Source organism: Aethina tumida, chromosome 2, assembly GCF_024364675.1.
Source record: "Aethina tumida isolate Nest 87 chromosome 2, icAetTumi1.1, whole genome shotgun sequence".
NCBI classification, from domain to species: domain Eukaryota; kingdom Metazoa; phylum Arthropoda; class Insecta; order Coleoptera; family Nitidulidae; genus Aethina; species Aethina tumida.
Window position 1 is genome coordinate 17,671,795 of NC_065436.1, and position 14,174 is coordinate 17,685,968.

General features: G+C 27.1%; 5 protein-coding genes across 18 annotated transcripts; 2 read left to right on the plus strand and 3 right to left on the minus strand.

Moving 5' to 3' along the window:
• The first annotated feature begins 31 nt into the window (after positions 1–31).
• On the plus strand, positions 32–8,968 carry LOC109605050 (neuropeptide-like 3). 12 transcript variants are annotated; one of them, XR_007547199.1, is made up of 2 exons: positions 32–94; positions 238–539. XR_007547199.1 is itself a non-coding variant. In XM_049962821.1 (2 exons), exons 1-2 carry the CDS (start codon positions 83–85, stop codon positions 4,244–4,246), a joined length of 234 nt encoding a protein of 77 aa, XP_049818778.1. In that variant the 5' UTR covers positions 52–82; the 3' UTR covers positions 4,247–4,270. The 12 variants fall into 12 exon arrangements, 3 of the variants coding, with proteins under 3 accessions (XP_049818778.1, XP_049818777.1, XP_019877178.1); XM_049962821.1 differs by lacking the exon at positions 238–539 and adding an exon at positions 4,025–4,270 and having other exon boundaries at positions 52–94; XR_007547202.1 differs by lacking the exon at positions 238–539 and adding an exon at positions 8,676–8,968 and having other exon boundaries at positions 79–94.
• Positions 1,184–3,636, minus strand: LOC109605047 (neuropeptide-like 4). 3 transcript variants are annotated; one of them, XM_020021616.2, is made up of 2 exons: positions 3,533–3,636; positions 1,184–1,478 (listed from the first exon to the last, which is right to left on the minus strand). In XM_020021616.2, the coding sequence occupies exons 1-2, from the start codon at positions 3,542–3,544 to the stop codon at positions 1,254–1,256; spliced, it is 237 nt and encodes a 78-aa protein (XP_019877175.1). In that variant the 5' UTR covers positions 3,545–3,636; the 3' UTR covers positions 1,184–1,253. The 3 variants fall into 3 exon arrangements, with proteins under 3 accessions (XP_019877175.1, XP_019877176.1, XP_019877174.1); XM_020021617.2 differs by lacking the exon at positions 3,533–3,636 and adding an exon at positions 1,584–1,618; XM_020021615.2 differs by lacking the exon at positions 1,184–1,478 and adding an exon at positions 3,160–3,427 and having other exon boundaries at positions 3,533–3,627.
• On the minus strand, positions 5,009–5,442 carry LOC109605038 (neuropeptide-like 3). The gene is made up of 2 exons (XM_020021604.1): positions 5,380–5,442; positions 5,009–5,274 (listed from the first exon to the last, which is right to left on the minus strand). Exons 1-2 carry the CDS (start codon positions 5,437–5,439, stop codon positions 5,050–5,052), a joined length of 285 nt encoding a protein of 94 aa, XP_019877163.1. The 5' UTR covers positions 5,440–5,442; the 3' UTR covers positions 5,009–5,049.
• On the minus strand, positions 6,842–7,267 carry LOC126264514 (neuropeptide-like 4). The gene is made up of 2 exons (XM_049962823.1): positions 7,223–7,267; positions 6,842–7,091 (listed from the first exon to the last, which is right to left on the minus strand). Exons 1-2 carry the CDS (start codon positions 7,232–7,234, stop codon positions 6,879–6,881), a joined length of 225 nt encoding a protein of 74 aa, XP_049818780.1. The 5' UTR covers positions 7,235–7,267; the 3' UTR covers positions 6,842–6,878.
• A 933-nt stretch (positions 8,969–9,901) lies between the features above and the next one.
• On the plus strand, positions 9,902–13,589 carry LOC109605051 (neuropeptide-like 4). Its single transcript, XM_049962819.1, has 2 exons — positions 9,902–9,923; positions 13,321–13,589. Exons 1-2 carry the CDS (start codon positions 9,912–9,914, stop codon positions 13,546–13,548), a joined length of 240 nt encoding a protein of 79 aa, XP_049818776.1. The 5' UTR covers positions 9,902–9,911; the 3' UTR covers positions 13,549–13,589.
• Positions 13,590–14,174: the final 585 nt, after the last annotated feature.

Sequence of the window (14,174 nt, forward strand, 5' to 3'; positions counted from 1 at the left end):
TCCATATCTTTCATATAAATAGATGTATGCATTTTAACATCTTCAGTTGTACCTTTTCTCAGTACATCACGATATTTTCAACATGTTCAAATTCGTAAGTAGTGTCACAGTTTAACTGTAAAACCAGACGAATATAATTATTATTTTGTAATTACATAATTAAATTAAAAATTAAATGACGAATTTGTTAGAAGGCCATTTCTATGTAAATTGTTAATTGAAAATTTATTATTTTAGGTAATCTTTGTAGCTCTCGTCTCTTCGGCGTTTGCAGTTCCAGCTCCTGAACCCAAACCAGCCCCCAAACCTGGTCTAATTGCTACTTCTTACACAGCTCCAGTTGTTGCGTCTGCTCCACTTACATACACTGCACCGCTAGCTTACAACAGCCTTCGTTATTCCACATATTATGCTCCTTCAGTGTACTCTTATTCCCCATATTCTTCATACATTGTTTAAACAAAATAAAATAATCAGCAACTATGTTTTTTTTTTAATTTACATGCTATAAAAAAAATTAGCCCTTAAACAAATTTTAATAAAATAAATAAATGGTAAAGTAACTAAAATTTTTAAAGAAGGTCATTGAAATTAATTAATATCTTCAGTAAAATATATTATAATATTTTAGATTAAACTTTAACAGACAAAAAACTGAAATCTGGAAACAATAACTTAATGTAAATATTTATGAGCCTTATCAACTACAACCAGTTCTCAGTTATTGACTGTTCGACGTTAACATACACTATGATAATTAGTTTTGGAAATTATTTGTACATGGAATTTAAATGGCATTTAATACATTCAATAAATACATTATAATATTACATTTCATATTATAATTGGTTTTCTGCATACATTAGCATCAAATCTATCTTCATACTTTACTCCTACGACTTCAGTTGACAATTACTAGTCGGTATTAAGGTGCTAAGCATTCTGAATACTACTAGAGATTATCTATTAGTTCTTAGTTTAGAATAGAAGTGAATTTAATGTTTTGAAAATTTGTTTAAAAAACATAGATATAAATTATATATGTTTTTGAATTAAAAATTAAAAGGAAAATAAATTATATTAAAATCGAAAGAAAAAAAGGATTTGGTGACATCAAGTAGAATATAACAGTTTTTAAACATGATTTTGGATTATATTTTTATAAATTACAAATAGACAAAAAAAAATTAATAAAGAAAGAATAAGTATATCAGTTCAAAATCATTTTATTTTTTATACATATGTTATTTTATTTAAACAATGTACGAAGCGTATGGAGCGTATCCAGAAGCATAGATGGAAGGAGCGTTGTATCCATAGTATCTGTAGTTGTAAGCCAGAGGAGCATTGTAAGCCAATGGAACAGATGAGACAAGTGGTGCAGTGTATGAGGTAGCGATTACAGCAGGTTTGGGGGCTGGTTGTGGTTCAGGAGCTGGGACAGCCAGAGCTGAGGCGACGAGCGCAATAAAGATTACCTAAAACAATACAAATAACAAATTTTAATCAAATCTAAGACAAGCATAAAATATTAAAATTACGTATTTTTAATAAATATATTATAAATAAAATATGCCACTTACCAATTTAAACATATTTTGAATACAGTGGTTGTACTTGCTAAGGATACAAACTGAAGATATTGAAGTGAAACCATTTATTTATATTAAAAAGCGAGACACGATAAAAAAGTCATTTAGATATTTAATAAATTTATCTTTAATTTTCGCGATTGTTAAATCTTAAATATATTTCAATTTTAATAATACGAATTTAATTAGTATCAGAAAAAAAAAATAATTAAAATTAGCTTAAGATATTTTAAAATATTTGATCAATAACTATTCCGTATTTTTCATATAAATAGATGTGTGCATTTTAACATCTTCAGTTGTACCTTTTGTCAGTACATCACGATATTCTCAACATGTTCAAATTCGTAAGTAGTGTCACAGTTTAAGTACAAAACCAGACGAATATAATTATTATTTTGTAATTACATAATTAAATTAAAAATTTAATGACGAATTTGTTAGAAGGTCATTTCTATGTAAATTGTTAATTGAAGAATTATTATTTTAGGTAATCTTTGTTGCTCTCGTTGCTTCGGCGTTTGCAGTTCCGGCTCCTGAACCCAAACCAGCCCCCCAACCTGGTCTAATTGCTACTTCTTACACAGCTCCAGTTGTTGCGTCTGCTCCACTTACATACACTGCACCGTTGGCTTACAACAGCCTCGGTTATTCCACATATTATGCTCCTTCAGTGTACTCTTACTCCCCATATTCTTCATACATTGTTTAAACAAAATAAAATAATCAGCAACTATGTTTTTTTTTAATTTACACGCTGTGAAAAAATAATTCCAGAAACAAATTTTAATAAAACAGAAATGTTAAAGTAACTAACATTTTTAAAAGCTGAATAATACCTACAGATAAATAAAAAAAGTGAAAAGATGGTCATCGAAATTAATTATTAACTTCAGTAAAATATAATATAAAAATGAGTCAATGAGCTACAATCACTTTATAATTATTGACTTAACTTAGACGTTAACTTCGATTATGTTATATTTATTTTTTAATAATAAATTTATAAATCAAACATCGTAAAAGTAGCATAACGTCACTTTAAATTTTATATATGTGCGGAGTGAGGTTTTAGCATTTCGTGAGAAGTTCCCTGTGTACAGTTGATTTATTTATTTCTTCTATATTATAGAAATTAGAAAATTAGTTTTAAAAATTATTTGTACATTGAATTTAAATGGTATTTAATACATTTATTAAATACATTATAATCTTACCTTTGATATTAATATTGATTTTCTGCATACATTAGCATCAAACCTACTGTCATACGACCTCAAAAGTTGACCATTACTAGTCGGTACTAAAGTGCTCTACTTAAGCATTCTGAATACTAGTAGAGATAATCTATTAATTTCTAGTTTAAAATAGAAGTGAATTTAATGTTCTGGAAATATTGAATATTTGAATTAAATATTAAAAGTCAAGTAAATTATATTAAAATCGAAAGTGAAAAAAGTACTTGGTAATATCGAGTAAAATATAGCTGTTCTTATACATGATTTTGGAATTATATTTTTAAAAACTTCAAATAGACAAACAAATTAATAAATAAAGAATAAGTATATCAGTTCAAAATCAGTTTATTTTTTATACATATGTAATTTCATTTAAACAATGTATGAAGCGTATGGAGCGTATCCAGAAGCATAGATGGAAGGAGCGTTGTATCCATAGTATCTGTAGTTGTAAGCCAGAGGAGCATTGTAAGCCAATGGAACAGATGAGACAAGTGGTGCAGTGTATGAGGTAGTGATTACAGCAGGTTTGGGGGCTGGTTTTGGTTCAGGAGCTGGGACAGCCAGAGCTGAAGCAACGAGCGCAACAAAGATTACCTAAAACAATACAAATAACAAATTTTAATTAAATCTATGGCAAGCATAAAACATTAAAATTACGTATTTTTAACAAATATATTATAGATAAAATATGCCACTTACCAATTTAAACATATTTTGAATACAGTGGTTGTACTTGCTAAGGATACAAACTGAAGATATTAAAGTGAAACCATTTATTTATATTAAAAAGCGAGACACGATAAAAAAGTCATTTAGATATTTAATAAATTTATCTTTAATTTTCGCGATTGTTAAATCTTAAATATATTTCAATTTTAATAATACGAATTTAATTAGTATCAGAAAAAAAAATAATTAAAATTAGCTTAAGATATTTTAAAATATTTGATAAATAACAATTCCGTATTTTTCATATAAATAGATGTATGCATTTTAACATCTTCAGTTGTACCTTTTGTCAGTACATCACGATATTCTCAACATGTTCAAATTCGTAAGTAGTGTCACAGTACAAAACCAGACGAATATAATTATTATTTTGTAATTACATAATTAAATTAAAAATTTAATGACGAATTTGTTAGAAGGTCATTTCTATGTAAATTGTTAATTGAAGAATTATTGTTTTAGGTAATCTTTGTTGCTCTCGTCGCTTCGGCGTTTGCAGTTCCAGCTCCGGAACCCAAACCAGCCCCCAAACCTGGTCTAATTGCTACCACTTACACAGCTCCAGTTGTTGCGTCCGCTCCACTTGCGTACACTGCGCCGTTGGCTTACAACAGCCTTGGTTATTCCACATATTATGCTCCTTCAGTGTACTCTTATTCCCCATATTCTTCATACATTGTTTAAACGAAATAAAATAATCAGCAACTATGTTTTTTTGTTATTTTTTAATTTACATGCGTTAAAAAAATAATTCCACAAACAAATTTTAATAAAACAGAGAAATGTTAAAGTAACTAACATTTTTAAAAACTGAATAATACCTATAGATAAATAAAAAAAGTGAATAGATGGTCATCGAAATTAATTATTCACTTCTGTAAAATATACTATAAAATGAGCCGTATTAGCTACAACCACTTTTTAATTATTGACTTAACTTAGACGTTAACTTGGATTATGTTATGTTATATGTTTATTATTTTTTAATAATAATATTATAAATCAAACATCGTAAAAATAGCTATAAGATCACTTTAAATTTTATATATGTGCAGACTGAGGTTTTAGCATATCGGGAGAAGTTCCCTGTGTACAATTTATTTATTTATTTCTTCTATATTAAGGGAGTTAGAAAATTAGTTTTGGAAATTATTTGTATATTGAATTTAAATGATATTTAATACATTTAATGAATCCATTAAAATATTAACTTAAATATGAATATTGGCATACATTGGCATCAAACCTACTGTCATACTTTGCTCCTGCGACTTCATAAGTTGACCATTACTAGTTGATACTGAAGTGCTCTGGTTATACTAGTACACATAATCTGTTAATTTTTAGTTAGAGTAAAATATAACTGTCCTTAAATATGATTTTCGAATTATATTTTTATAAACTACAAATAGACAATCAAATTAATAAAGAAAGAATAAGTATATCAGTTCAAAATCAGTTTATTTTTTATACATATGTTACTTCATTTAAACAATGTACGAAGCGTATGGGGCGTATCCAGAAGCATAGATGGAAGGAGCGTTATATCCATAGTATCTGTAGTTGTAAGTCAGAGGAGCATTGTAAGCCAATGGAACAGATGAGACAAGTGGTGCAGTGTATGAGGTAGCGATTAAACCAGGTTTGGGGGCTGGTTGTGGTTCTGGAGCTGGGACAGCCAAAACTGAGGCGACGAGCGCAACAAAGATTACCTAATACAATACAAATAACAAATTTTAATTAAATCTATGACAAGCATAAAACATTAAAATTACGTATTTTTATCAAATATATTATAGATAAAATATGCCACTTACGAATTTAAACATATTTTGAATATTATGATTGTACTTGCTAAGGATACAAACTGAAGACATAGAAGTGAAACCATTTATTTATATTAAAAAACGAGTCAAGATAAGAAAGTCATTTAGATATTTAATAAATTTGTCGTTAATTTTCTCGATTGTAAAATCTTAAATATATTTCAATTTTAATAATACGAATCTAATTAGTATCGGAAAAAAAAATAATTAAAATTTGCTTAAGGTATTTTAAAATATTTGATAAATAACTATTACGTATTTTTCATATAAATAGATGTGTGCATTTTAACATCTTCAGTTGTACCTTTTGTCAGTACATCACGATATTCTTAACATGTTCAAATTCGTAAGTAGTGTCACAGTTTAACCACAAAAAACAGACGAATATAATAATTATTTTGTAATTACATAATTAAATTAAAAATTAATTGACGAATTTATTAGAAGACCATTTATATGTAAATTGTTAATTGAAGAATTGTTATTTTAGGTAATATTTATTGCTCTCGTCGCTTCGGCGTTTGCAGTTCCGGCTCCTGAACCCAAACCAGCCCCCCAACCTGGTCTAATTGCTACCTCTTACACAGCTCCAGTTGTTGCGTCCGCTCCACTTACATACACTGCCCCGTTGGCTTACAACAGCCTTGGTTATTCCACATATTATGCTCCTTCAGTGTACTCTTATTCCCCATATTCTTCATACATTGTTTAAATGAAATAAAATAATCAGCAACTATGTTTTTTTTTTAATTTACACGCTGTTAAGAAATAAGCCCATAAACAAATTTTAAAAAAATAAATAAATGTTTAAGTAACTAATATGTTTAAAAACTGAATAATACCTATAGATAAATAAAAATAGTGAAAAGATGGTCATCGAAGTTAATTAATAATTTCAGTTAAATGTACTATAATATGTTAGATTAAACATTAACGGATAGAAAAAGTTAAATCTGGAAACAATAGGATTGTTTTTAAATTTGATGTAAATAAAAATGAATCCTATTAGCTACAACCAGTTTTAGTTATTGACTTAACTTAGACATTAACATCGATTATGTTATATGTTTATTATTTTTTAATAATAATTTTATAAATCAATCATCGAAAAAGTATTTGTAACATCACTTCAAATTTTATATCTAGTGATGTGAAGAAAATAATGACACTTGTCGGTTTATTGAAAAAATACAATTAATTAATTAATTAAAGGACTAAAATTAATTTATTAGTTTTTAGTTTAAAATAGTGAAATCAATCTTTTGAAAATATTATATTTTGTTTAAAGAACATACATATAAATCATACTTGATTTTGAATTAAATATTAAAAGTAAAATAAATTATATTAAAATTGAAAGTGAAATTATGATTATTTTGAATGATGATGATGATGAATTTTATTTTTAAATACTAAGAAATCGACAAAAAAAATAATAAGAGAGAAGTCTCAGTTAAAAATCAATTTATTTTTTATACATGTTATTTCGTTTAAACAATATATGAAGCGTATGGGGAATAAGCGTATCCAGAGGCGTAGACGGAAGGAGCGTGATATCCATAGTACCCGTAGTTGTAAGCAAGAGGAGCATTGTAAGCCAATGGTGCAGTGTATGAAGTAGCGATTAGACCAGGTTGCGGGGCTGGTTTTGGCTCAGGAGCTGGGACAGCCAGAGCTGAAGCTACGAGGGCAACAAAGATGACCTAAAATAATTCGTTAAACATATTTTAAAGAAATACATATGACGAATTAATGACTAATATTCAACATTAAAATATGTATTATAAAGTGCATTGTTGTATAAATATTGTTGTAGGTAAAATAGAATACTTACAAATTTAAACATGTTTAAATATTGTTGTTGTACTTGTAAATAATACAAACTGAAGATATTGTAGGTGAAACAAGTATTTATATTAAAGAACCAGACGTGATAAAAAAGTTGTTTAGATAAGTAAAGGCAATATAATTTGTTCAATTTGTTAATTACCTCGATTGCTAAAAGAGAAGAATTATTTTTAATAATTACTTTATTAAGCTCTACATTGTAATTTTTGTGACTTCGGTGGTTGGTATGAAAATTCCTGAACAAAATAAGCCACAATCATGGTTTAATTACTCATGAAATTCATTTATATAATGAAACATAAATAAATAATCAAATTTAAATATAATATTAAAAAATATTTGTTATATCAAGTTTGTAACATTCATCGCTTAAATTTTCCATTTGTTTAACCAAACCCAACATTTGTCCTAATTTTTATCATCAGTTTTCTTCTTCATGGACCTTTACTAACATATTCGACACAATTTGCTCATTAGGCCTATTTAGTCGATAATTAAACAATATTGAAAAATAAATATGAATATACGTTGTATTTTATTTGATAAATTAATTTTGTCTTAGAAATGGATACAATATATTATATCTTTAATACACCTATGTACAAATAAATTTCAACAAATTTGAATTTCTCCTGTCAAATTCACGTCACGTAGATACCTTGCCGCAATAATGTTTTGATACTTGACCATTGCTACTATTTAGTAGTCACAATGTACAGGATATCTTCAGAATAATAAGTTGACAATCATGTTAAAAAAATGTAACATATTAAGAATAGAAAAAGTATTTTCAAGCCATTTTTAACAATGATTAATACGATCGCGATAAAGCAAAATTTATTTTGTTGTGAATTAATTGGTAAATTACAGATCGTGAAATGTATTAAATATTAACAAATAATTTAGGTACTTAAAATTATTAAATACTATTAAATAAGTCTTCTGAAAATAAGTACTTGCATATTTATTATGTTTTATTCATATATAATAAACAAACAAAAACAGTTAAAAATACATGTCGATTAGTGAAATTTAGAATCAAAAATGATAATTAGCTAGAATTTGTAAATTTTTCCAGAAATTTCTAATATGAATTTAATTACATATGTATTGGAAAAGATATTAAGATTTGAAACTCTATCATTTATTACAAGTTCTCACTTATCATATTTTCTTTAATATAAATAGTTGTCAGGCATTTACTGCATTCAGTTTGTGTTCAAGTTCAATCACAAATAACAACATGTTTAAATTCGTAAGTAACAAAATTAACTTATAAGTTAACAATATGTGTTCAACAGACACAAGATACAACACCCTCATGTACCCACTGAAAGTTTTCAGAGGGTAGTTTTCGCACTTTAATATAATGTTTGCTGTATCATAGAATCAATCTGCATTTTTGAGTTTACTAAATTTTATTAATTGTACTATTTTAGATGGTCTTTGTTGCGCTCATCGCTGCAGTGTTTGCAGTACCAGCTCCTGAACCAAAACCAGCCCCACAACCTGGTTTAATTGCTACCTCATACTCTGCACCACTGGCTTACAATGCTCCTCTTACTTACAACTACGGATATTATGGATATCATGCTCCTTCCGTCTACGCTTCTGGATACGCCCCATACGCTTCCTACATTGTTTAAATGAAATAGCATGTGTATAAAAAATAAACTGATTTTTAACTGATATACTTGTTCTTCCTTTATAATTTTTTTATCGATTCATGATGATGAAAATAATGTTTATGAACAACAATATTAATTAACATGTATATGTTATTATTATAAATTTATTTTAAAATTATGTATTTGTACTCTAAGATTATAAGATTACATCAATATGACATGAGAGGAATAGGTACTACCAAATGTTTATGAAATGGTTTATTCATATTATAAATAAAAGAATAAGTTTGTTCCTAAAATTAATTGGAAACTTTGTAAATGTATTGTATCAAATTTGATTCTATGGATCGAACTATTATAAATTTTTGTGAAGACTATACACATCAGTAATAACGAACAAATTTCTGGTGCTAGTAGTACATTAAAAACAATTGCATTATCATTAATTTTTAATCAAATTTATTATGGTGAATTAATGAAATATTTTCACTTACGAAATCTTTACTATTTTTCTCTATCTATTCAGAAATATTCGTCTATTAACTTTACTTTTCAGCTTTTAAAACTATTGAAATGTTGATATTTTGAGAAAATCTCTATCATAATAAGAAATAAATTAATATTTGGTTGTCGAGTTTTAATGTTTTTGTAATATTAAAATCACATTTTAATAGTTGATGATTATATTATTTAATTTAAAGAACTTATAAAGAATATGAAGAATAAGAATACACTAAAGGAGCATAAAATCTGGAGTGCCTATAGCTACTGTAAGCAAGGGGTGTACCGTATGACAGCAGAACAGACAAACAAAATCACCTGTGTAAGAAGTAATAATTTTTCAGCATGTACATCTTAAATCAGGTAATTAAATTCACATTATTTATGTTAAATTATTACTGAGATAATTAACAAATTTGCCATGCAACCTTACGTACATATCTAAACGACTCTCTTATCGTGTCTCGTTCTTTAATATAAATACTTGATTCTACTTCAATATCATCAGTTTGTATCCTTAGCAAGTACGACCACAATATTCAAAATATGTTTAAATTGGTAAGTGTCATATTTTACCTATAATTTCATTAATTTTGTATGTTTGTTAAAAATACGTAATTTTAATATTTTATGTTTGTCATAGATTTAATTGATGTTATTTGTATTGTTTTAGGTAATCTTTGTTGCGCTCGTCGCTTCAGCTCTGGCTGTCCCAGCTCCTGAACCCCAACCCGCCCCCAAACCTGCTGTAATCGCTACCTCATACACTGCACCACTTGTCTCATCTGTTCCATTGGCTTACAATGCTCCTCTGGCTTACAACTACAGATACTACGGATATAACGCTCCTTCCATCTATGCTTCTGGTTACGCCCCTTACGCTTCGTACATTGTTTAAATGAAATAACATTTGTATAAAAAATAAATTGATTTTGAACTGATATGCTTATTCTTTATTAATTTTTTGTTTATTTGTACTTTATAAAAATATAATCCAAAGATTATGTTTAAGAAATGTTTTATTCTACACGATGACACCGTGTCCTTTTTTTCACTTTCGATTCTAATATAATTTATTTTACTTTAAATATTTAATTAAAAAACAAGTACAATATTTTCTGGACATTAAATTCACTTCTATTCTAAACTAAAATCTAATAGAATATCTCATCTAGTATTCAAAATGCTTAAACAAAGCACTTCAGTATTGACTAATAATGGTTAACTGAAATCGTAGGTGCAATGAATGAAGGTTGGTTTGGCGCTAATGTATACAGAACAGCAACATTAATATGAAAGGTAATATTATAATGGATCTATTGAATGTATTAATTAACATTTAAATCCAGTATACAAAAATAATTTTCCAACCTCTATAAAATAGAAAAAATAAATAAATTGGGCGCAGGGAACTTCTCTTGAAATGCTAGACCTCACTCTGCATATATATAAAATTAACGTCTAACATAAGTTAAGTCAATAACTGAAAAGTGGTTGTAGCTAATAAGGCTCATTTTTATTTACATTAAATTTGGAAACAATGATATTGTTTCTCGATTTAAGTTTTAAAGTTTAATCTAAAATATTTTTACTGAAGTTATTAATTAATTTCGATGACCATATCTATAGGTATTATTCAGCTTTTAAAAATGTTAGTTACTTTAACATTTCTTTATTTTACTAAAATTTGTTTGTGGACTTATTTTTTCATGGCCTGTAAATTAAAAAAAAAACATAATTGCTGATTATTTTATTTCATTTAAACAATGTATGAAGAATATGGGGAATAAGAGTACACTGAAGGAGCATAATATGTGGAATAACCAAGGCTGTTGTAAGCCAGCGGGGCAGTGTATGTAAGTGGAGCAGACGCAACAACTGGAGCTGTGTAAGAGGTAGCAATTAGACCAGGTTTGGGGGCTGGTTTGGGTTCAGGAGCTGGAACTGCAAACGCCGAAGAGACGAGAGCAATAAAGATTACCTAAAATAATAATTCTTCAATTAACAATTTACATAGTAATGGCCTTCTAACAAATTCATCGTTTAATTTTTAAATTAATTATATAATTACAAAATAATAATTATATTCGTCTGGTTTTGTCGTTAAACTTTGACACTACTTACAAATTTTAACATGTTGAGAATATCGTGATGAGAAAAGGTACAACTAAAGATGTTAAAAAGCACACAGCAATTTATATGAAAGATATCTTAAGCTAATTTTAATTTTTCTTATACTAATTAAATTCGTACTATTAAAATTGAAATATATTTAAGATTTAATAATCGAGTAAACTAATAACAAATTTATTACATATCTAAATGACTTTCTTATCGTGTCTCGCTGTTTAATATAAATATATGGTTTCATTACAATATCTTCAGTTTGTATCCTAAGCAAGTACAACCACAATATTCAAATATGTTTAAATTGGTCAGTGTCATGTTTTACCTATAATATATTTGTTAAAAATACGTAATTTTAAACTTATATGCTTATCATAGATTTAATTATATTTTCTTATTTGTATTGTTTTAGGTAATCTTTGTTGCACTCGTCGCCTCAGCTCTGGCTGTCCCAGCTCCTGAACCACAACCAGCTCCTAAACCTGGTTTAATCGCTACCTCATACACTGCACCACTTGTCTCATCTGTCCCATTGGCTTACAATGCTCCTCTGGCTTACAACTACAGATACTATGGATATAACGCTCCTGCTGGATACGCTTATTCTCCATATTCTTCATACATTGTCTAGATGAAATAACATATGTATAAAAATAAATTGATTTTTAACTGAAATACTTTTTCTTCCATTATTAATTTTTTTGGCGATATAGATTTATTTATATAATATTATTATATATTTACAATAAAATTATGTATTTAATATACAAACTCTACGAATATGTCATTATGGATATGAAGCAATGCTACCAAAAATTTATGTATTAATTATTTTCTGGTTGAATAAAAGTATAAACATATTCTAAAAGACATTAAATTGAAACCTTATAAACTGCTGCCATTTTAATTTATTATTTTATAACTTTACAATAAAAATATTTATAGATTTCTAAAGTTTTCAAATTTTATTAGATTATAGATTTATTGTAAGAACAGTGGTTGATGTTAGTAAATCACATTTTCACTCCAATTACATTCGAAATCAATAACTTAGTATCCATATTTAATTTTTTCGATCCGTTAATGTTTGATGTAAAATATTACAGTTACTGAAATAAAGCTTTTCCCTAATGAAGATATCTTCTCCATTCAGTAAATTTTTTCTAAAAATAAAGTTACTTATCAGAAAAAAAATTAAAAATTTGATTTACTTTAGTATTTATTTTATGACTCTAAATTTTTGTTTATGGAATTATTCTTTCCAATATGTGATTTTTGAAATATGCTATTTCAATATGATATTTAAGTAGATAATTTAAAAATAACACCTCAATTTTATTAAATTACATAATTAAATGTATGAAGAATATATGGTAGAGGACATACGCTAAAGGAACATAATGGATGGAGTCTCTGAGGTCTGAAGCATTGATTAAAGTTAATCTAATCCATTGACTATCTGAATGAAGTTTTTTTTAATTTTCAGCCACATCTTAAAGAACATAATTAATTTTATATTATTAATATTAAAAAATATTTTTTTAGGTTTAGTAATCGAGATAATGAACTAATTTGACATTCTGTCTTACATATCTAAATAACTTTCTTATCGTGTCTCGCTCTTTAGTATAAATAGATGGTTTCACTTCAATATCTTCAGTTTGTATCCTTAGCCAGTACAACCACAATATTCAAAATATGTTTAAATTGGTAAGTATCATATTTCACTTATAATTTCATTAATTTTGTATATTTGTTAAAAATGCGCAATTTTAATATTTATTCTCATCATAGATTTAACTGAAATTTGATATTTGTGTTGTTTCAGGTAATCTTTGTTGCGCTCGTCGCTTCAGCTCTGGCTGTCCCAGCTCCTGAACCACAACCAGCCCCCAAGCCTGGTTTAATCGCTACCTCATACACTGTACCACTTGTCTCATCTGTTCCATTGGCTTACAATGCTCCTCTGGCTTACAACTACAGATACTATGGATACAACGCTCCTTCCATCTATACTTCTGGATATGCTTCTCCATACGCTTCCTACATTGTTTAAATGAAATAAATAAAAAAAAATAAATTGATTTTTAACTGAAATGCTGTTTCTTCCTTTATTAATTTTTCTGTCGATTTATGATTTATTGATTTATTATTATTACATATTTACAATACCATTATGTATTTCATTTACAAACTCTAAGAATATGTCAATATAAATTTTTCACAAGTTAAATAAAAGTATAAACATATTCTAAAAGACAAAGTTTTAAATTGAATCATTGTAAACAAATACCATTTTAATTAGTTATTTTATAACTTTACAATAAAAATATTTATAGATTTTTAACATTTTAATTTGGTAATTTATAACTTTAGAATAAAAATATTTTCAAATTTGAATAGCTTATAGATTTATTATAATAATAGTGGTTGCTGCTTTAAGTCACATTTCCACTCCTATTATATTCGAAATCAGTAACGTAGTATACGTTAATGTTTGATTTAAAATTTTATAGAAACTATTACTGAAATAAAGACTTATTCTCAATGATGATATCATCTTTATTCAGTAGAATTTTTCTAAAAAAGTATTACTTACCAGCATTTAAAAATGTGATTTACTTCAGCATTTATTTTTTGACTCTATATTTTTGTTTAGGGAATTATTTCTTTACAATATGT

Coding starts and splice junctions, on each gene's coding strand:
- LOC109605038 (XM_020021604.1), bottom strand. CDS start 5,439: ATGTCTTCAGTTTGTATCCTTAGCAAGTACAATCATAATATTCAAAAT. Junction 5,275..5,379: donor TTCAAAATATGTTTAAATTC/GTAAGTGGCATA, acceptor GTATTGTATTAG/GTAATCTTTGTTGCGCTCGT.